At 38.1% G+C, this 24,182-nt stretch overlaps 1 protein-coding gene across 1 annotated transcript; it reads right to left on the reverse strand.

Annotated features, from left to right (window-relative positions):
- Positions 1-1,976: 1,976 nt before the first annotated feature.
- LOC126418093 (NADH dehydrogenase [ubiquinone] 1 beta subcomplex subunit 2, mitochondrial-like) lies at positions 1,977-24,182 on the reverse strand. Its single transcript, XM_050085166.1, has 3 exons — positions 23,992-24,182; positions 8,844-8,967; positions 1,977-2,495 (listed from the first exon to the last, which is right to left on the reverse strand). Exons 1-3 carry the CDS (start codon positions 24,096-24,098, stop codon positions 2,421-2,423), a joined length of 306 nt encoding a protein of 101 aa, XP_049941123.1. The 5' UTR covers positions 24,099-24,182; the 3' UTR covers positions 1,977-2,420.

Consider the following 24,182-nt stretch of genomic DNA (forward strand, 5'->3'; position numbering starts at 1 on the left):
AATACAAAGCTAGAAAGACACTGATTCGTCAGGCAAGAAATTTCCATAACTTACATTACATAAGTAACGGTAACGCATTCAGCATAAATGAACTGAGAGACTGGATTGAAGAGTTTCCAGCAAACGGAGCACGACATGTAATTCTCAAAGGAGAAGTCTTTATCCATAAAAGTGCATTCCCCAAGGGAGTGTTATAGATCCACTGCTCTTCACAATATATAAATGACATAGTAGACAACTTCAGAACTTCCATGGGGCTTTTTGTGACACCTTGTCTAGGGAGTGGCAATTGACCCTCAACATAAACAAAAGAAACATTTATCAATAGCAACTGGGAGTGTCAAGTGATTAGTATATGCTGGGACATCAGCACAACATGTTTTTAATTGTGTGTTAATTTATTTGTGACAAGCTGATGTTCCCTACACATTTTATTTGACACAACATCACTATGTGACTTTCAGTATTTTAACGAGCATGTACAAATAATATTACAAGATCCGATGATGACAGCGTGGATCTGTTGAAACTGGTCATAGTAATAACAAGAATTGCTAACAATCTTGGTTAACTTGATTCATCAAGGGTAATATTACTTTCAGATCACCCCCACACTGAAGCAATGTCAAAAACATTTAAATTAATGTCTTCTACATCAAAATATTTTGATCTGGGGACACCTCCTAGCTACCACACAATTGCAACAGTAAGCCAACTGCAATTCTGAATTGTACATTTTACATAGTTTATTTGTACTGTTATATTCACAATGCTTGATACCCTTCAAGGCACTAGATCTGAAGGTGATCTGTTCATCAGATTGAATCAAGTAATAAATAATTTACCAATCCAAATGGCTTTTTCTTTTATTATACCAACATTAGTCATGATTTTTTAAAGATAGGTCTTCAATTATGAGTTATTTGGGAGTTTTCCACTTTCATAACTGCTGTAACTGACAGTTGTAGGACATCTAATTTGAATATCTGCTACTTCCTACTGGAATCTGTAAGTTGGAGCCACTTTTTCTCTACTCCTGAAGCCTCTGACATGTTGGATTTCTGTTAATATTTAATCTTTGGAGTTAGAACATCACGCTTCACATGACTTACTGTGTTATCCTTGTTCAGAAATATGTTGTTCCAGCTGATTTGACTTTTTTTCTAAATAACGTGAACACTATACATGCTCAGTAATCTCATTATTTTGGAAATGACCATTACATTCTGTTAAAAAATGAACACCAATGCCGACAGGCATCATAAAAATATTCCTCTATTTAAAAATTATTCTGTAATGCTTTTCTTTCTTGAGTATCAGTGTTATTTAATTCAGTGTTATTAAAGCTTTCACTAGTAGCTGCCCTTTATTATTTTTTTAACACCTAAGTTTATGATATGATTTTAATTTAAAGTTTTGAAGCCAACAGTCACAATCAAAATAATTGAAATGTGAAACTCTTTCCATAGTTGTCCCCCTTCCGGAATACATTTTGTTTAAGTGAAATGTCTTTATTAACACAAGCATAGACAGACTTCCTAGCGCATCGTGAAAATAGTACGCACCTACCAGCTACCTAAATTAAGTGTTGAGCTACCTCCACTATCTTTACAGAACACTACTACACTCTTTTCACTAGAATACAACAGAACACTATTAGTAAGGCTTAAAAGTGTAAGGCATATTTCCTTATTACAGCAGAAATGTTCTGTAGTAATAACTGAAGCCGTTCTGTTGTTGTCAATGTTCATCATCCACAAATAAAATTATGTTTAGAAAACAATCACCATTTCTTAGAACACTGCTTGTTGCTTATTTCTTTCAGCCTTAAAATGATGTGCCTGTATGTATAAATATATGATATATATATAGTTGTTTATTCCTTCAATTTTCACAATGTATACTTGGCGTTACCCACATATATCCCTGGATTCTTCCATCACCCACCATATTAGAGAAGTAATTACATAAGTAGATGCTTTTCAATTCAAATATGAATATCCATTTATTTTTCTTCTCTTTTTTTATTAACATATCACAGAACAAGCATGCTATTTATTCGGGAGCACCTTGCCCTAACTTTGCAGTGTTCATCTAGCGGAAGTGCATTTTTCATTCTTGTAATAATTTTACAGATGCTGAAATATACGCCATATATTTTTAAAGCAAAACTGATTTCACACCATTATTTTAGTTGCATCCAAACTGTCTTTATTAAACCCACAGATAAAAATGGAAGTGTGATTCACGCTTTACTTGAAAAGTCTGAGAACGTGCATTACATATCCAAATTATGTTTGCAAGAGCTCGCAGACCAGACTGAATACATTACAATTTACACTTTATATACAAATTCACAAACAGTTCTTAATCTATATAAATAGAAATAAATTCTGCAGCACTAAAGAAACAATTCTCGTTTATTCCTCTTCATCTGGTGGTATGCCTAGCTCTTCATCTGTCCATTTTGATGGATCAGGATATGGAAATTCGCCCTGTAAACAACAAAGGAAAGTTGGTCACAAATGTTATTTTATCTATGAAGGCAAATTCAAAGAAGATACTTAAAATAAGAATAACAGCAGGTAAGCAAACATTACATATAATACAATGGTCAGTGACACTTGCAAGATTCTTATGCAACATTCTCTTGAGCAGTTTAGAGTGACAGGTGGAATCTGGGGAATGACTTAAGCTAAGAAGGGTATACAAGACAGTACATCAAATTAATCAAATGGAAAAACAGATCTAAAACAAAGCCGTATTAGCTTCACTTTTGATTATTTCATTCCACAGATAACAGAGGCTGCAGTTAATCTTTTGACCTTTTTTAACATCAGCATTTTGCTACTGTCACATTGCAGATGAAGACCATTCAAAGGCAATTGAAATCATGTTGACTTTGCAAGTTATGTGACAGAATTCCTCTTCAGTATTTGTCTTTGTAGGCAAATTGTGTAGTACTGCCGATAGACACGTCTAAAAGTGAGATTGACACACTACCTAGCATACTAATACTCCCTTTCTTGGGAAGGAGAGAGGGATATGCTGGGAAGATTGAAAAGGGAGGGAAAGTCACTCAACACACCTAGATGAGAGGAAAAATCTAATGTTCCAAAAGCTGGGTAGTGAGTCACTTTAACATTTATATTTGACTATCAGCAATACAATATCTGATCAAAAGTATCAACACACCTATTAGTGGACATTAATATGGGGTTTGTCCACCCTTTGCCTTTGTGACTGCTTATACTCTGCTGGGGACGCTTTCAGTGAGGTGTCTGAATGTCTGTGGAGCAATGGCAGCCCATTCTTTCTCAAGAGCTGAAACCAGAGAAAATGGTGAGTCTGGCACAGGGCAGGAGTGAAGTTCAGGCTCTAAATCATCCCAGAGGTGTTTCATTGGATTCAGGTTGGAACTGTAGGCAGGGCAGTCAAAATCAGAAATATTATTGTCCGTAAACCATTGCCTCAAGAACCTACTTTATGACAGGGTGTACTGTCTTGCTAATAGAAACAGTAACTGTCTCCGATCTGTTCCCCTACAGTAAGCAGTGTTGTACAATGTGGTCATACACTTCCGCATTCAGCATTTTCTTTGGCACAATATGGGGATTACAACCCAAACCACAAAACACACCCCCATACCATACTCTACCGATACCTCCACTGTACTTCAGTTGGCACCACAGATGGAAATCCAAATCCTTCCACCTGAGTGCCACATGGTATAGTGTGTTTCATCACTGCAAGTCCATTGCTTCCACTCATTCAATGTCCAATAGCATTGCTGTTTACACGATGATGTATTGTCTAGCACTGACTACAGAAATACACAACTTACAAGGAGCTGCCAGATGACTGTACTCAATTCTTTTGAACCCCCTACAAATGCATGAGGCCCACTTGGTCTTGGTTTATCTGTGGTTTTTCTCTTTGCATTCCCACTTCACAAGAACATCACCAATGGTTGACTTGAGCAGCTTTAGAAGCGTGGAAACATCTCTGATGGATCTGTCACTCAGGTGATATCCAATGATCACGACAGAAATTATTAAGCTCTCCTGACCAAACCATTCTGTTGTTCTGTTCTGACAACAAAGTATTCTCTGCCTCCTTTTACATTGGTGAGACTGCATTACATAGTGGTGTCTCACAACTTTAATCAGACAGTGTCCTACACATTTTGCCTCCTGAAGGTAAGTACTGGTCATCAAATCTGTCTCTTGATTTATTCATTTTCTCAAATGAATTTGCCTTCAACACAATTAACTGTTGATGGTGTTGGGACAGCAACCAGCCACAATTTTACTTTCAGTTCCTTTATTCAAAGGGTACTGTTACCAGTTTCGAATCATTATGATTCATTTTCAGACGGTTTCCATGCTTTCCTTACAACATGTGGAGCGTAGGGAAGGCAAATGGTCAACTTCGCTTCATTGGGAGAATTTTAGGAAAGAGTGTTTCACCTGTTTAGGAGACCACATATAGAACACTGGTGCATCCTATTCTTGAGTACTGTTCTAGTGTTTGGGATATGTACCAGGTCGGATTGAAGGAAGACATTGACGTAACTCAGAGAAGGGCTGCTAGAGTTGTTACTGGTACGTTCAAACAAAACTTCAGTGTTATGGAGATGCCCCCTGGATGAAAAGCAGCGTTCATTTCAGGAAACACTGTTGAGCAAATTTAGAGAACCTGCATTTGAAGCCAACTGCTGAATGATTCTGCTCCCACTAACATACATCGCACATATGGACCATGACAATAAGATACGAGAAACTAGGGCTCATACAGAGTCGTGCAGACAGTCACTTTTCCTCACTCTGTGAGTGGAACAGAAAGGGAAATGACAAGTAGTGGTACAGGGTACCCTCCGCCATGCGCCTTATGGTGGTTTGCGGAGCATCTATGTATATGTAGATGTACAGGTTCACATCCATTTTACTCTTTTGTTAGTGTTGGCAACTTCTGTTTGTCTGCCTCTTGTCACTTAGTGTCTATGTAAGGTCAACATTGTGATTGTGGAAATTAAGTAACACTGGGCCCACAAGTAGGTCATACTTTTGCAAAGAACTGGAGTCTGTGAGGTACAATATACAAGTCAGTGTAAACAGTCCAGTCAACAAACAGGCAGTGAAAGGGAGAGGAATTGAGGTGTCACAAACATTGAGAGTTGCTTCTTGTGTGCTCTGCGAATGAGTGTTTTGATATTAGCTGGTCACAGCCACAATTATTAGTTTTGTTAAAAAAGACAACTGTTGGAACTGCACGTTTCATTATCCTGTGTATGATAATTTTCATCCAAACTCTACATCCTACCAACTTGGAGGACTTTAATTACTTTGGGACCTCATATAAGGTCTCATGCCAAGACCCCATAAATGAAGAATTTTATCCTTCTCCGAAGATCCAACAAGAATTTAATCTTACTTGTTACCACTAAGTGAAGCATTTGCACCACACATGAGATCAAATAGGCTAGTAAACATGTTTGCTAAGGATATGCAAAGTAAGTGTTTGCAAAATAAACTAATAATCATTGTAAATGTGTGTGTGTGTGTGTGTGTGTGTGTGTGTGTGTGTGTGTGAGAGAGAGAGAGAGAGAGAGAGAGAGAGAGAGAGAGAGAGAGAGAGAGAGAGAGAGAGAGAGAGATATGAAAGCCACCAATGTAATGGCATGAATTTTATTACTGTACTTGGGGAAGTTCCATTAATTACATTTTTAAGTTGGCCCTGCTTGACTTGGCCGTGTCTTAGCTAGACTTAATACACTGAGGCATATCCGTAGTGTGATTGTCACGCTGTAGTGAATGAAGATAGCCCACATCTGCCTGAAAAGAAAATAGGTGGCAAGTTGCAATTTTCAGGTAGTGTGAGAGAAAAATTAATTAGATGTAATGCTTAATGGAAAGTGCTGGTACTAAATATGGACTTTTTTCCCTTCTTTTCTTGGCATAAACTTATAGAGCAGATAGTGGAACTTAAAATATTTGATTAACTCTGTATGCTGTACAACAACAAATAACTACTAAAAATTTAGGAAAAGATTTTTTAATGTCAGATTTTCAGGTTTTTGGCAGAGTATAGGTTGCCTAAAAGGTCTCTTATCACCAATTTTCTAAAAAATGCAATGTAATTATGTGGCTAAACTGAGACATTGTACATACAGTCTATTAATGCTGTTGCTATTTCTATTGTAAAAGTATTTATGTTTTGGAAAGCTGTAAGAATGGCCATTTGCAACTGTCATTACTGAAATTTTTGCTAGAAAGCACTGCTTTTGCTACAAATGAAAATTCATTAATGAAAGGGCAAATAAAAAATAAATAAATAATAATAATAATAAAAAAAACAGTTCTACATTGTCATCAATTCTGGAGTTTTTGCAACCAGAATGTGATCACTGCAACAATATCTTGTTAAAGAAAGCAGTCAAATAAGTCATCATTTCAAAGAAAATCAATCTCCTGTATCAAAATACCACACAAAGCACAGCCAGAATTTTATATCGCTGCACATCCATTATTGCTTACTGAATATTCTTAACTGGATGGGTGACAACAGAATACAGTTGACAATTCACATGTAAACAAGAATATAAAATTTTATTGGTGCTCTTTGTCACCATTCGGGGCACATCATATTTTATGTCTTTCATGGTAATAACATTATTTTGAAAAAAGCAAGAAGAAGAAGAAGAAGAAGAAGAAGAAGAAGAAGAAGAAGAAAGGCTTTTTGTTAAATATAATCTCTACCAAATTTAGTGAAGCATTTATTAAATTATAAATTTATGAGTTTCACTTGGCCAAGAGGTAAGCAGAAGGTTCTTGCTAATTAATCACACCACGGCCAGGGATATACGAGGGCTATTCGGAAAATAAGGAACGATAGATCGCGAAATGGAAACCACAGTGAAAATCAAAACTGTTTTATTTGCAACAGTTAGCTACAACTTCCAGCAACTAAACTCCATGGTTGCCAATCTGACTTAGACGTTTGTTGTAGTGTTGCACCAACTTTCCAATACCCTCGTTATAGAAGGCAGCCACCAGTGCTTTCTGCCAATTCTCTATGCTGGTCTACAGCTCGCTGTCTAAGCCAAAATGTTGTCTTCATAGACAGTGGTTCATGTGAGCAGAGATGAAACTCAGAGAGAGACGAATATGGGCTGTATTGTAGGTAATCAAACATTTCCCGTTGCCTTACACTGATGATGATGATGATGATGAAATGATAATGAGGACAACACAACACCCAGTCCCTGAGCGGAGAGAATGTTCAACCCAGCCGGGAACTGAAACCGGGCCCCTTGGCGTGACAGGCTGCCGCACTGACCACTCAGCTGTCTGGGCGGACAATGCTGCATAGCTTCAGGCGAAATTTATCACCAGGCCCTCATACTTGGCAGGAGACACTATTGTTCTAGGTATCATTATATGCTCCCTGTGAGTTCAGAACTAAAAAGAATGACATAACGCGATCGACGGGCATGCTGAAGGCACTGCCCAACACACCTGTGCAAAACTTCATCAGATTTTCACTGTGGTTTCCATTTTGCGACCGATCATTCCTTACTTTCCAAATAACCCTCGTACAAATGGAAAAATGTAGAGTGACAGCCTCTTTTTATCAGGGTTGCTGGCGTGTAAAGCGGAACCCAATACTTCACAAAGGACAGAGTGTTCATTCTCAGGCGTGTACTTTATTATACCCTTCCCATTAGTTGTCTCAAGACCCTCTCATAATGATACGGAATTGATCTCTTTAATAGAAGGAAGAATAAAAGGTAAAACTTTAACTGTTAATTTGCTTGTGATAATCAGAGACAGCCTGTCTTCACAGTAACTAGCTTCAGTACCACTATTTATTCTTGGATGATTTCTATTTGCTATCCTACTTCCAGCCTGACGTCATTGTTTCATCAGCTACAGCTAAGTCTTAACAGGTTGGAGAAATTGTATGGTGAAACAGTTTCTATTTCTTATAACAGAAGTTTGTTTATTGACTTTAATTTTGGTTGTTCTTTCTTTAATTTATTTAAGATAAAAGAGGGGACGCTGTTACATGTCTTAAAGAATCAATGAAGTTTCTTACCCTCATATTGAATCAGGAATTGACTTTGACGCCGCATCTGAAGTATATGAACTCACATGGCACTCAATAGTGCCAAGGTAAGAGAGCAGATATCAACTCTGCAAATGATACATTTCAATGTACTTAGGTTATCTTTCTCTTCTGATATTTGAGGCAGTGTGACCATTATATTGAGAATATTAAGACTGTGCATCATTATTGTTAACACCAGCAACTCTGGCTTACAGAAGAATTCTTGGGCCACAAAAGCACATTCAGACATGGTAATAGGATTGCCAGTACCAACCAGCCTCCATCATGCAGTTGTTTTAATCAATGACAGCTTGCGCACTGACTTTAAATGCTTTTCATTTAATATGGTTAGTATGTTTGCAGAGGAAAATGTTCTGACAGGGAGGAAGTTTTATGGCAAAACACAAATGTATATAGAATCTGCTTGGGAAACCTAAAACTCAAACAAAGTATACATTCAGTACCATTACTACTATTACTGTGATACTACTGTGACTTTCTTGTAAAGAAAACCAAACATTAAAAAAAGTCCTGCTTATAATTGTACTGCATAATAGTTAAAACTATTAATGCATAAATGTGTTTTCTGGCAAGTCAAACTTGGTCTTCACAAACATAATACAACACACAACATGTATTATTTTCTTTTAGTAAATCAGTGCAGATGTAAGAACCTGTGTCAAAAGCAAAAAAGGAAGGAACAGTAAAGAAATTTTGAGCAGAAATAGTCTTACTGTAATATGCTCGGGTTCATGCCAAAGGTGCCACAGGATCCACCACCACATGTAGGCTCCGACTGCTTCTGCTAAGAATATTGTAATTTTTGCATGTGGTTTTGGAGCTGATCGGTATACATATCTGGCAACATATAAAGAAATGTTACTAAACATATATTTATACTGTATATCCACACAGTAGTATTAAATAAGTAAAATTAAAACAAAGTTTAGGCTATATATAGTAGATTTTGATGTTTTGGTGCGTTGCACTTTATTCTGACCTCTTTTTATACACACAGTGTCAAAATGAGAGACAGTACCAATAGGTAAATCACAGAGCACACAAAACTTTTAAAAAGTAGTCTGCATGCCAAAGAAAGTCAAAATATTTTTTATTTACAGTGTTGGGGCAACAAGAAGTAACACAGGCTGTTCTTCAAAGACCTGTTGGATAAAAGTTACAGAAAATCTTGCATTATTTTATGATTCCACAATAACACAAACAATGCTCAAATATAAGGAGTTTTCAAATTAAACGGTATGAAATGTTGCAGCAACCACACCACTGGAAATTTGCTTATGCTGCTGTGGGATAATGTAGCGAGACATCTAGGAGAGTGAAGTATGTGTCATCACCTACCCCTAGAAACTTTGAAACTGTACTCTCAGCAGGCAAGGTGATGCTCACTGTCTTTTTTGAAGTCAGAGGTCCAATATCCATCAAATTCCTCGAGCACTGAAAAACCATTAACAGTGACACATACTGTGAGACACTCCACAGCTTATGCGAGTCCATTATGAGCAAACAGCCTGAACTGATGGTGTCCACACATCTCTCATGTCACACAAAGTGCAATGGCCAAGTTCAAGTCGGAGCAACTCGAACATCCCCCTCAGAATCCGATACGTCGGCCTGTGACTTGCACGTGTTTGGTCCGCTAAAAAATGCATCTCAACGGGAAACATTTCAACTCTAATGATGAACTGAAGGACACAGTGGAGTACTGGCTCCTGTCCCTACCACAGGGATGCTGAGAACAGGAAAGCATTTGGCTCAACAGTGGGATAATTGTGCTCAGCCTCTGATGATTACTTTCTAATAAAGACTGCAATTATATCTACATTCTTGTTTTATATCTTTTCTTTTGAATGCCTTTCAAATTATATAAAAAACTTAATGAGATTATGGAAAAAACTCTTCTGAAAAAATAAGGTAATGCAACATTGTGGCAACAGACGTTAAATTTCTGTATGTCAATTACTTAAATAAACAGGCAACAGAATGTTTATTTGGTGGGTAAGAGTTTACCCACTTACTCTCACTGAAATCATTACGAATGAAATAGTAGATGGGAATCTGTAACATACTTTCTAAATTAGATAGATCCAATTTAGGTTGAAAGGTGACAATCTAGTTGAGAATTGGTGAAGCCAATGAATGTGAATACTAAATAAAGGTTGTGGTAACAAAGTGGCCTGTAACATATATTAGATAATGGATGAGCATTTTGATGTGTATTATGTACATGTTGGTGTTGCGGTCTTCAGTCCAGAGACTGGTTTGATACCACTCTCCATGCTACTCTATCCCTTGTAAGCTTCTTCATCTCCTTGCTGCAGCCTACATCCTTCTGAATCTGCTTAGTGTATTCATCTCTTGGCCTCCCTCTACGATTTTTACCGTCCATGCTGCCCTCCAATACTAAATTGGTGATCCCTTGATACCTCAGAACATGCCCTACCAACTGATCCCTTCTTTTAGGCAAGTTGTGCCACAAACTTCTCTTCTCCCCAATTCTATTCAATACCTCCTCATTAGTTATGTGATCTACCCATCTAATCTTCAGCATTCTTCTGTAGCACCACATTTCGAAAGCTACTATTCTCCTCTTGTCCGAACTATTTATCATCCATGTTTCACTTCCATACATGGCTACGTTCCATACAAATACGTTCGGAAATGGCTTCCTGACACTTAAATCTAAACTTGATGTTAACAAATTTCTCTTCTTCACAAATGCTTTCCTTGCCATTGCCAACCTACATTTTATATCCTCTCTACTTCGACCATGGTCAGTTATTTTGCTCCCCAAATAGCAAAACTCATTTACTACTTTAAGCGTCTCATTTCCTAATCTAATACCCTCAGCATCACCCGACTTAATTCGTCTACATTCCATTATCCTCGTTTTTCTTTTGTTGATGTTCATGTTATATCCTCTTTTGAAGACACTGTCCATTCTGTTCAACTGCTCTTCCAGGTCCTTTGCTGTCTCTGACAATTACAATGTCATCGGCGAACCTCAAAGTTTTTATTTCTTCTCCATGGATTTTAAATCCTACTCCAAATTTTTCTTTTGTTTCCTTTACTGCTTGCTCAATATACAGATTGAATAACATCGGGGATAGGCTACAACCTGCCTCACTCCCTTCCCAACCACTGCTTCCCTTTCATACCCCTCGACTCTTAACTGCCATCTGGTTTCTGTACAAATTGTAAATAGCCTTTCGCTCCTTGTTCTACGTACATAAACTACAAACAATACAAAGCAGTGTCCACTATGTAACTTATCGCATTCTGAACTAATTGTAAGTGTAGATTACATGCAAAAATGACAAAATAAGCTTCATCCACAAAAGTACAAATTAACATCAGATTTCATATGCTTCAGATCTGCTTACTGTGATGCTTATTCACAACTACTCCTTTCTACTTCAATAGTGTTGTTTGAGAGGCCATAGAATTCAGACTAGGGACCATCTCCTCAACCAAGATTGCAGGTATAATCTTATCAAGGCTTGGGGACCAGCACCGAGTTTAATTAAGAAGACTCTCAGCAAACAAAACAATCTGGTGACCTGGGCAGACAAAGCACCTACAACAGCGTTACAACAGGTACCGACACCAGCGTTTCCATGTCCACTGATTCACAGGCTCAGCCTGCGGAGGGAATGGCTGGCTGGGGGTGAGGATACAAGTCGGCCGCTCATCCTCTGGAGTTCAGTTCATCAGCACATCAGACATCTCGCCATTGTCAGATATGTTAATTAACAACACTGTCCCAGTATTTGGAAGTCTGTGACAGGATCCTGGTATGTTCATATCCCATGGCATGAATCTTTGACAAACAGTGCTCTGTAACTGCTTGCTTGTTGGGAAACATCACTTGAGTGTGCCTCTCATGTTCTCGTTAACAGTCTTCAACAGTGTGCACTGTCTGTTCAATACATGTCTTTCCACATTGACATGGAATCTGGTATACACCAGCCATCGACAAACCAAGAATATCTTTGACACATCTTAATAATGCTTGAGTTTTACTGGGCACGCAAAACAGTTTTTACTCGGTGCTTCTTCAATATGCATCCGATTTTTCCTGATAGTGCATCAGTGTACAGTATAAAGGCAGTGGCTGCCTCGTCCTCCGTGACTTCTTCAGTCTTCACAGCTTGTACTGTTGTGGTAGGGCAGAGAGCATTCCTAATCTGCCATTCTGGGTACCCGTTTCTTTCAGAATACAATCCTGACATGTTCCAGGTCTTTAGGCAGACACTCGGCATCTGAGATGGTGCACGCCCTGTGTACTAGTGTTTTTAGTACCACATTCCTCTGTGAAGGATGGTGGCAACTGTCTGCATACAAATACAGGTCAGTGCGCGTTTTCTCCCAGTACACACACAGGCCAAGGGTGCCGTCAGCTCTTCTCTTGAGCATAACATCCAGGAATGGTAAATGTTCCTTCCACTTTGTCTCCATAGTGAATTTATGTTGGGATATGTAAGGAAGTCAAGGAGTTTGTTCCTCCCAGGGGGTCAGCATACAAACATGTCATCCACATAAAAAAGAAGAAGAAGAAGAAGAAGAAGAAGAAGAAGAGCACGTGGGTTTCAATTTGGATTATGCCAGGGCTTCTTTGTCAAAGTACTGCATATACAAATTTGCGACCACAGGCGATAGTGGGTTGCCCTCTATGATTCCTTCCATTTGTTCATAGAGTTCTCCATTAAATAGAAAATATGTGGCGGTCAGGACATGCCTGAAAAGTTCAGTGGCCTTCTATTTCTCACCAATAAGCTAAAGTGGCTCTCATAGATAAGTCCAGGGGAATAACAAAACACCATTGAAACTCAACAGGATAATGAATCTTTCATCATGAAGTTGTTGAGGCATTTTACAAAATTCACAGAATTGTAGATGTGATGAGTGCATTTACCAACATAAGGGCTCAGTACTTCCATCAGGTATTCTGCCAGAAAATATGAAGGCGCCCTAATGTTGCTGACATTGGGGCACAATGGCACCCCATCTGTGTGAACTTAAGGGAGTCAATAAAGTCTTGGCAGTAAAATCCTTGAGGTAATAGATTCTTTGTGATCTCCTCCAGTAAATCCGTGTCCTTGAGAAGAGCCCTAGTCTTGTTCTCCATCATCTTTGCAGGGTCAGCATTGATCTTCCTATAGTCGCCATGTGGACAAATTACTGGGTCGACTGAATAGCCTTGTATATATTATGAATATCTTGTATAGTATTACTGATTTAGCTATAAGAAAAACTGTATATAATGCATATTTTGTTTCAGTCATTAGGTATAGTATAATTTTCTGGGGGTCTGAAAAAACAAATTTACTTAGAGCTTTTAGATTACAAAAAAGAATCATCCGGGCAACGGTGGGAGCAAAACCAAAGCAACACTGCAAACCTTTATTTGTAAAACTGGATCTAATGAGCATTCCAAGCATATACATCTATGAAACTCTCACTTTCACGAAAAGAAACCCACAACTTTTTGAGGGCAACTTCTTCTTGCATCAATATGATACAAGACATAGAACGAGCTACATGTTACCTACCCACCGTTTAAAATCATATGAAAAAACCCCATACTATATGGGCATGAAATTTGTAAATAAAATATGGAAAGATATGGATGACCCAAATGTAAAAGGCACCAAAAGAGACCTGGAAAAATATCTGAAAGATAAATGTTACTATAGTGTAAAAGATTTCATAAATGGTAACAATGCATTATAATTGTAATTAAAATACCTCTTTGAAGATGTTACACCATGTATATTATTAGTTTATTGTATTTTTAGTATTGTCATATATAGTGTTAAAACTGACAAGTCACCTATGTCACAATCTTTGATTGTATAAGGCATGTTATGTGATAATAAAAATTGAATTGAATTGAATAGGAGCCGTCATCTAGCAACCTCTGCACCTTCTCAATGTAGTCATAGTGGGAAAGAGCAACAGTGGTTTTGCCTTTGTCTGCAGATAAGACAACAATCTGAGGGCACACTCCTAGGTCCTGAATAGCCCCCCCCCCCCCCCTCTCTCTCTCTCTCTCTCTCTCTCTCTCTCTCTCTCTCTCTCTCTCTCTCTGCTGGTAATGTTCAACTTCATGGACTTAGTTTTCATCAGAGCATGGCTGGTTTCACGACATACTTCTTCAGCTTCTTCGGCCGGTAGTCGCACCGTAAACTGTTCAACTGCGCCAATGATGCCTGCAACCAGTATGAACTAAGGAGTGGGAACAAAATTAAGTCCCTTCTCCATAACAAACTGCATTGTCACTCAGCTCCGTGTCTGTCAGATTGATAACCACCTCACATGGGGCCTCCAGTGATGGTTTGTCAGAAAGATGAGATAATTTTGATAGTTACGGTCTTGTGGCCTTCCTATGGGCAGAATCACCCACCACCCTGGTAACGCTAAGTCCAGTCCCAGATCCCGGAATTAAAATAATTGATCAGTTGTAAATGTAGTTTAAACAGTTCCTGGGAGTTGTACTCAGGGTTTTGATGGGTAAAGAGCACCCTCCACATAGCAAGGCAAGGCTGACCCGCCTCTTAATTCTCCTGGTTGTTGCAGAGTCAATGCGATGCGTGACTTTAGCAAAGTTTCAGAATTGCAAGAGCACTCAGCAAATGGCATCTTTGGTGGTACAGCTGGTCAAATTTCTTCAAGCTATGATACATCTCCTCCCCCATAAAGGTACATGATGTGACTCTTCAGTTTCATCCAGCATATTTGTCAGCCAAACAGTCCACGTGTGTACTGCCAATTTAGTGTCCAACAGTCACAATGTTTTGATGATCGGACTTGTCTCCATCGAACTGAGTTTCCGACAGAAATGTTAAGCTCTTATTTGGGTAAATGCCCTCATCATATCTGCAATTTCGTGGATTTTGTAAAAGGCCTTTACAACTTCAGGATGAAAGACTCGTATTCTGGTGAGTTTTGACACAATTTCATTATTCCCCAGAATGCCTCAAAGACAGTCACTAGCGCTTATTGGTCAGAAATTTGACGAGAAGGCCATGCATGACCTTTTCAGGCATGTCCTGACTTCCACGCATTTTCTGTTTAATGGGGAACACTATGAACAAACGGAAGGAGTAGCAATGAGTAGCCCACATTGCCTGTGGTCACAAATTTGTATATAGACTACCTCGAGAAGAAAGCCCTGGCATTAACCAAATGGAAACTCACATTTTTCTTTCCTTTATGTGGATGACATGATCATCGTCTGGCCCAATGGAAGGGACAAACTCCTCAACTTTCTTACACATTTGAACTCTGGACCACTGTATGTATCGGAAGAAAATGCGCACTGACCTGTTTTTGTACATAGACAGCTGCCACCACCCTTCACACAGGAATGGGATGATAAAAACTCTAGTATACAGGACATGCACCATCTTGTACACTGAGAGTCTACTCCAGGAGCTGGAACACCTCAGAACTGTGATCCAAAAAAATGGGTATCCAGAATGGCGGAGATTAGATATGCTCTCTACCCCATCACAACAGTACAACTAGTGAAGATGGAAGCAGTCATGGAGGAAGAGGCAGTCACTACCTTTATATCGTACACTGGCACACTATCGGGAAAAATCAGATGCATACTGAAGAAGTACTGAGTAAAAATTGTCTTTTGCCCACCCAACAAAACACAAGCACTATTGAGAAATGTTAAAGATGATCTCGGTTTGTGGAGGGTCAGTGTATGCCAGTTCTATGTCAATATCGAAATACATGTATTAGACAGACATGGCATACTGTCAGACATCATTACCAAGAACAAAGGAGACACACTCGATCTGATGTATCCCAACATGGTCGCAGAGCACTGTTTGCCCAAGACTTGTCCAATAGAGTACAAACATATCAGGATGTTTACACAGACTTCCAAATACTGGGACAGCATCGTTAGAGGGGCTGTAGAAATTTGCACCAGGGATGATCTCATCAACCGAGATTGTGTCTATAATCTTATCAAGGCTTTGGAACCAGTAATGGGTTTAATTACGGAGACTTTCAGCAAACAAAATGATCTGGCAACCAGGACAGGCAGAGCATACTCATGAATGCTACCACAGAAGCCGATGCTAGCATCTCAACATGCGCTATCAGGCGGCCGCATTGGGTACGCCCTGCATGGGAGAGGATATAAGTTGGCTGTACATCCTCAGGAGCTCAGTTTGTCAGCACCTCACAATGAAGACATGTCTGATCCCTGAAATGTCGAGCCCGCTGGACACTACAAACTGGCATGACAATGATAGGCTGTTCAATTGACAAATACGCTGGGAGAAACTGAAGAAGCACAAACTTTCTACTGATTAATGACATCAAAATGGCATCCATGGCAAACAACCAATCAAATTATAAATTCTTAATGTTACAGTCAACATTTTGAATTTATAGCCTAATGCAATCTGTGGTCTTGTTGCTAGATTTTATACAAAATTTACTGAAACAAAGAAATTTCATAAATTATGTGGTAAATGGCACTGCCATGTAGAGTTTTAATAAGTGGATTACACAAATATTTTTATTTTTATCGGGGGGCAAATAAATAGCAGATTCAAGGAAGTTTCTTTAGAAGTGATCGGTGTATTAAAATCAGAAAGCATTTTAAAAAGTTTTAAAAATCCATCTACTGCCACTAAGCTTAATCCTGCCTGTAATATCAAAACTAAATAGAAGATTACATCTCGATTTTATTACTGATGCTTTAACTACCACAAGAATAAGACAGTTTTAACAATTCTATTTTTCAGATGGCAGATTGCCTAACTGTGAAACTTCATGATATTGAAAAGTTTGGTGTACTATCTGCACCCTTACGAAACCACTGCCGTGCCAACTTAACTGCAGAGTGAAAGACTTCACAGAGTATTAAACCTCTGACTATAGCTTAAGCACTATTCCCTCAATCTTTACTCTGGCTGCTAGGACTGTGGGATAGCTAGGCAAATGCAGCAAGGGAGGTAACATGTCTGTTGAAAACGACCATTATGAAATGGTGCGCGACAACGGGTGCTGCCGATTCATGATAACACATATTTTCATACTGCAAATTTCGGAATGCAGGAGAGTTACACCGTCTCAAGTGGAAGACACTCGAGTACCCACCCTACAGTCCTGATCCATCCCCATATGATTATCATACGCCCTCGGTCTCTTAAAACAGCCTTGAAGGGTCAACTATTCCTATTGGATGAGGATGTGCAGCACGCAATTATAGACTTCTTCATACAGCAGGATATGGTGTTTTAGTAAATGGGTGTCTTCAACCTGGTGCACTGATGGGATGACTGCCTCAAAGCTCATAGGGATTTTGCATCATTGGTATACCAATTCTGGATTGTACGACCTTCGAATGGAAACTTTTTGATCATCCCTTATACTTCACGTACATCACATCACAGTCTGACAGTTGATATCAGGAGTCCAATAGTTTGTGTGAACAGCCCACAGGTACAGGGAAGAAGTACAACAAAACAAAAACTGCAACCCAATTAGTAACAAGTTCAAAGATATTAAGCTCCAAAGGGCCAACCATTTGCTGATAATTATCTGAAGGTAAGACCGACATTCAGACACCTTGAGAAGCCGATAAAATCAAAGTAGAAATAAAGAAAACACTACACTTAGAAAGCTAGTCGCTAAATTGCGATGGTAAGCATATTGGTAACAAAGAATATCAGGTGTTTGTCTTCAAGAACGAATGAAGAGAAGTGAAGGTGGAAACATTAGATCTACTACTGTCAAAGGAACAACAGCTGTTCTCAAAGAATACAGTTTACGGATGAGTGTAAAGATGACTGTTGCTGACGCTATGAATGTGAACACTGGAAGAATGAATGGTATAATAATTCAAGACAGCTTGCTCAAAAGAAACTAGGAGAACCACAATTTATTATCTGGACACCATGTTCTTGGCAGTGCTCTTCACATAATAACGAATGGTGAACTTGGAGGAAATAACACATTCACCAAATATTGAGAATCCATTTATCCCAGAACTTGGCGAGAATTATGAGCAACTCAAGATGAATTTTTCAGAGTATTCAAGATGAGATTACTGAAACTTTGGAATGGGGTTGTGATATGAAGAAACTGGAAGGTTTCCCAAGTAGTCCAGTCAAATTGCAGATATACCTTGCAAAAGGTGGGGTAGAAGAGTTTATTTTTTCAACTCGTTCATATGGTTGGAAAGATCAGAAAACCGAGTTTTGCCAACAAAATTTCGCTTGGGAAAACTTTCTGCAGTCAAAAAACTTGGAAATTTTCGACCTTTTTTCAGTTTTTTCAAAATCTCAGTTTCATTTGCTCCTATCGCTTTAATGTCTATTTTCTTTTTTAAAGAGCACAAAATTCTCTACAAATTTGATTGTTGCCATTTTTTTCTACTCCCAATATCTAAGGTGCTACAGCGCCTCAAAAAATATCAATTTTTCAAATTTTGAGCATAGTGGCAAGATACCTTATTTTTGAACACTATTTTTTCTGTTTCTGTTTGTGTAGTATAAATACATTATACATCATGTTATATGTTGGAATTTACCACCTCACTTTCAGGTATTCAATTTCTCTGTATGCAACATGAGGATTGCTGGGCACCCAACTATTGTGATTCTTACATCACTACCTCAAGTTCACTATGGGGCACCTCTGCCCTGGTATTTGTAAAACTATAAATATAAAAATACATTATTAAGACACACACACACACACACACACACACACAATATAATCTGTCTCAGGAAACTGAACTATTATTAGCTGCAATAGGCAACCTAATTAGGTAGGTAATTATTCTTGTGTATAAAAGCCACGCAGTTGACATTAAAAATAAGTAGCTTTATTACAATTAAAATGCATAGTTACTAAAAAATGTTGACAGTTCTGGGTGTGCAATACTTGTAATATCGCACTTTAGCACACTTGAGACAGATATGAGCATCATTTCCAACTTTTTGATGGGCCAGGTTCCTCAGTGTCACCAGAAATGCCTTGAGTTACGGATTCAGGGTCTGTACATAGAGTTGATCCCAGATTGACCTCTTCTTTAAACAGCGAGTCAGCTTCAGCAAGTTCGTTGATTTCGTCAGCGGTTTCCTCAACATCCTCCATAACATCTTCTTCACTGTCTTCATATAAAAATTTTGGCACGTTTTCACAGTTGACCCCAATACATTTCTTACAAATTGAAGAACATTTCAAACCCGCTTTTCTGCAGGAGCACGCTCCGCCACAGTTCAGCTTGCATGAGCATGAAACAATGTGAAGAAGTGCTTCAGGTGCTGGATCTTGGCTCATTATAATGGGTATTGGACCGTGGTCACTGTGATTCCAGCCACATTTCTCAGGAGGTTTCCCATCCAACTTTGGACTTGTTGGTAAGTCCGCAACGAATGATGTGTAGCATCTTGTATAGGTGGCAACCGTGCAACATTCAGTTTGCTTTTTGTGGCAGACTTGGCGAATAGCTGGTACCGCAAGTGGTCTAGTGTGTGGGAACTGCTGACACCTCCACTATACAATGCGATAGGTAACCTGTTCTCCTGCTGTTATTATTTCTACACGGGTAGCATGTGGTTTATTGAACGTGCAAAGGGCTGAGGTTAGGTGTTCATTTTTTGCAACAATATTGCAGCACTTAATTTTTCCTTGACCAAAAAATGGGGATGTTGTATCACATCCGCTAAATGCGTAAGTGAACAGAACATATTCACTGTCAAACTAGTAAGCTGCAGTGGAAAACCACATGTCTTCTGCATTTCTTCTTCCTGGCTTTAAGAAAAATAAGCTTTCAATGCCTTGCCCCAAACCGGTCATGAGCACAAGCAGGTCAACATCTTCTCCTACAATGACAATACTTCCAAAATCTTTGGTTCTTGAAATGGCAGATGTTACAATCATAACGTCAGCATCATCTTGTGCCTGGAGCAATTCAGTGCTACACTCCAGAAATTCCTTTTTAAGAAGTGTGATCAAACGCATCTTGTTTCGTTCGTTGTACCAAGAACTTGTCCTGAGGGACTTGGTTCACCATCTCTGATTCAACCACAACATCAACCGAAGAATGTTTTTTGGACCTACGAATCCTCTCAGCACTCTTTGTGCTACATTTGTCTCCCTCACATGGATGCCCATCAAATACAATAGCAAATTGAGATCCAAAATGACGTTGCAGGTAAGAAACATAGCTTTGGGCTATTGACTTGAAGCAAACATTTCGAGTCCAAGTCACTTTGTGGATAAGTACCTTCCATCAATGACAAAAAATTTACACGGTCCACCTGACTTTACATCTTCCACTGGAACGAAAGCCAAAGAATAAATACGCTTTTGTCTGCTAAAGAACAATTCCTACATACTTTTTCTTATAACTGATCATTAACGTCAATCAACTGTAGAAAATGTACAGCACCTGCATGCAATCGTATTACATATTGTAACACAAATAAACTTCACGCAATCCGATGTGAATGTGTTCGTAGTTACTGAATATGATGCTGTTTGTCCTGGCCCTGCAGCAGAGTGAGATGGTACATTCCAATGAATAACATGATGAGTAATATGTTTATACCACACAAATAGAAACTGAAATAACAGTGTTCAAAAATTAGGTAATTTGCCACTTTGCTCGAAATTTGAAAAAAATGGTATTTTTTGACATGCTGTAGTGCCTTAGATACTGGGAGTAGAAAAAAAATGGTAAGAATCAAATTTGTAGAGAATTTTGTGCTCTTTAAAAACGAAAATAGACGTCAAAGCGATAGGAGCAAATGAAACAGATATATTTTGAAAAAACTGAAAAAAGTCCGAAATTTTCGAAGTTTTTTGACTGCAGAAAGTTTTCCCATTTGTTGGGAAAACTTCGTTTTCTAACCTTTCCAACAATATGAACGGGTTAATAAAATAAAATCTTCTACCCCACCTTTTGCAAGGTACAGGCTTTTTTTTCTGACAGTTTCACTGGACTATAAGGTTAAGCTTCAGAAAATACCAAATGTAAGTGACACAAGACAGAACTCCCGAGCAATACAAGCTCTTTCGGCATTTGTTCTTATACCAGAGAGCAGAGACTCACTATTCCAATTCACAGGATCATCTCTTACAGATGAGCAGATCATTAGTTTAATGACCGTGTGTAGCATGCAAATGACTATCAGAAGCTGCGCAGCAGCTCACTGGTTCATGGAAAACCATTAAACTGCGTGAAAAAGTTTTGGAATCAAGAACCATCAAGTCTATCAGTTCTCGGTGTGCAGAACAGGCAATCAGCTGTCTTCAAGATCTTAATATCTATTGTAAAATGAAGCAGAAAATTTTGTTGGCATTAATTTTGTCCAGCCAGACACAAGAGTGATTTATGATGCAACATTTATCATATTTATACTTATAAGTTAGTAGTTTTGTATTTATTTGTAATTTGTATGTCATAAATAAGAATAAAGTTTTGTAAAAATTGATTTCTTCTGGTTGGGGGTAATAATTTTCCGAAACTAAAATAACTGAATATCTTTTCATTATCCTTGAACAAAAGTTCATCAGTTTATGTCAAGACATGTGGTTACAAAAAACTCATATCCCTACAAAGATAAGAATATTAGTTTAAAAAAAATTTGAGGTTCATCACTATGAAACAAGAAACTACCAAAAACTAAGAACAGTTCACATGACAAGACATTATGAGAAAAGTTCAACACACATGGGAACATACCTATTCAACTGCCTTCCAAATGATATCACCCAAATAAAGAACATTAATGCCTTGCACCACACAGTCAGAGAAATATTGTAGAAAACTCAATTTTACTCCTTAAACGAATTTTCTGTTTGTTGGAGGGTAAATTTTAAATAATCATGCATGCACAAGTAGAAAATAGACGTAACTGACATGAAATTTTGATAAACAACATGTATGCAAATTTAAACACAGGGAATCAGTCATAACTTTAAAGAATTAAAAACATTATACAATGCCATCCATTTATTATGCTGCAATCTGTTTTATACAGACACTGAATTGTATAGTACACTACATAAATGTCATTGTGTAATGAACTTTTACCAGTGATAATATCGGAAACATGTGATAAATGATGTAAACAACATTGTGACAATGTGAGATCAGTGGCAATTTTTTCAGTCTAAGCTACAAATCAGTGTGTCACCATGACCAGGTTTATTTAGTTCCACATTTGTTGGCTTTGCCAACCCACAACCTAACTGTCACCTTGCAACCTAACCTAGACCTCGGGCAAAGCTACAGATTAGCCTGTCACCACAACCAATTTTTTTGCTTTCATTTTTGTTGGCTTTTTTTCAACAAGCCTGTAAATATCCACACCAACAGGTAACATCACTTTAGCCATTAGCATTATATCAGTGATCCAAGTGGATGACTCACATTGCTTGACCCCAAACAACATGTATCAATTGAAATAGCCTACATCAAATGGCTGAATAAAATTACGTTTCTTTTGTTTTGGAACATCAGTTATGTACATTAAGAACTATGAGACTACACATTTCATATTCTCTCTTTTTGAGTTTAATTTTCTTCTGCGCTACTCTTAGTAAAATACCCTCCTCATCTGTTGTTATTAACAAACAAAAATACACTTATGTTAAATGACAATGATCCTGAAATAGCCAGCTGCAAATTTTATAAAAAACCTCCATACAGCATAAATAACTGAAAAATAATGTCTACATTCAAATAAAAACTAAGATGTCACCTGGTCTCAGCCTGTCGTCACAATGTAAATGAATTCTTGGAGCCAAGTATACACGTTAAAATCTACGAATCCATTAAAATATCATTTGTCTACAGATCCCATACAACATCATGTAATGATGTGCTGGCAACTCTAATTTATGTTTGTGAGTAAATACAGAAACACTTTGCAGTAACAGGCATGTGTATATTGATGAATCCAATTCTAGAAATAGTCACCAAAGGATGAAAAATAAATTTTAAAAAATGTAATCCCCACCGTTGCAAGGGGTATTTATAATGTTGAAGTATCCTTATCACGATGCTATGACCCATGGAGTACAGTTACAGAAAATACCACTAGGATAATTCTTCTGTTTTCCACTGTCACTTGTTTTAAAGGAAAGAAGAGTTGCAAGTGATGTTATATGTAACAATGTCAAATTTTTATCTACTGGTCTGATGCGAACATCTTATTCTTGTATTGTTCTTGCACACGTTAGTTTGGCTTTTGCTATACACTTAATTGTTTCATATCACAACATAACTGAATGTTGCAGCCAACATCTGACAACTTTTTCTAGTCACATCCAAATCATGAAGGCATCTGGACTTAAAACATTAAAGTTTCCGCGAACAAAATACAGTATTTGCATAAACCGTTGTTTCTATCTCGATTTAATGCTAACTTATTTTGATGAGCGTGTATTATTTGAAAGTAAACTTGCACCAATGTTTTCGCACAGACATGAAACGTTTACCCTTGCTGGCAACCAAGTACAAAATGACTTCTTCAGAAACGGATGGTTTATTTCTCTTAGTAAGTATACATTTTCCTTGAGTTCATGAACATCAATGGAAACAACTGTCACCAAAACTGCATGTCACAATTTCTGCTATAAAACGTAAGCCTTACAAATATACACTGCAACTGGACTAAAAGTGCATCAACAACTGAAACACTCTCCAACCTAGTTTTTCATAAACACCTGCTATACATTTTGCGATCTACAGTGACTGACGTCTGACTATTTTGATGATAAGCCCGGAACATCGACAAAATGCTTGTAAAAAAAAATCGTCTGCTTCATTTAGAATGCCTTATTACCTGACTATGCCTACGCAAAGTTACTTACTCGCCACCGCCATTTAGAGGTGGTTTCAGCATAAACGTACGGCTCTGTATACTCTTCGAAGTTGACGCTAATCTCCGACACAGCAACAATCCCCTAGACGAAAACATTTTCACCTCCTCCTTCTACGAGGTCATTAACAACAGACACCCAGATCTTCGGGGGACCAAAATATCAAAGATCTTAAACCTTGG

Source organism: Schistocerca serialis, chromosome 1 (genome assembly GCF_023864345.2).
Source record: "Schistocerca serialis cubense isolate TAMUIC-IGC-003099 chromosome 1, iqSchSeri2.2, whole genome shotgun sequence".
In the NCBI taxonomy this organism is placed as follows: Eukaryota; Metazoa; Arthropoda; class Insecta; order Orthoptera; family Acrididae; genus Schistocerca; species Schistocerca serialis.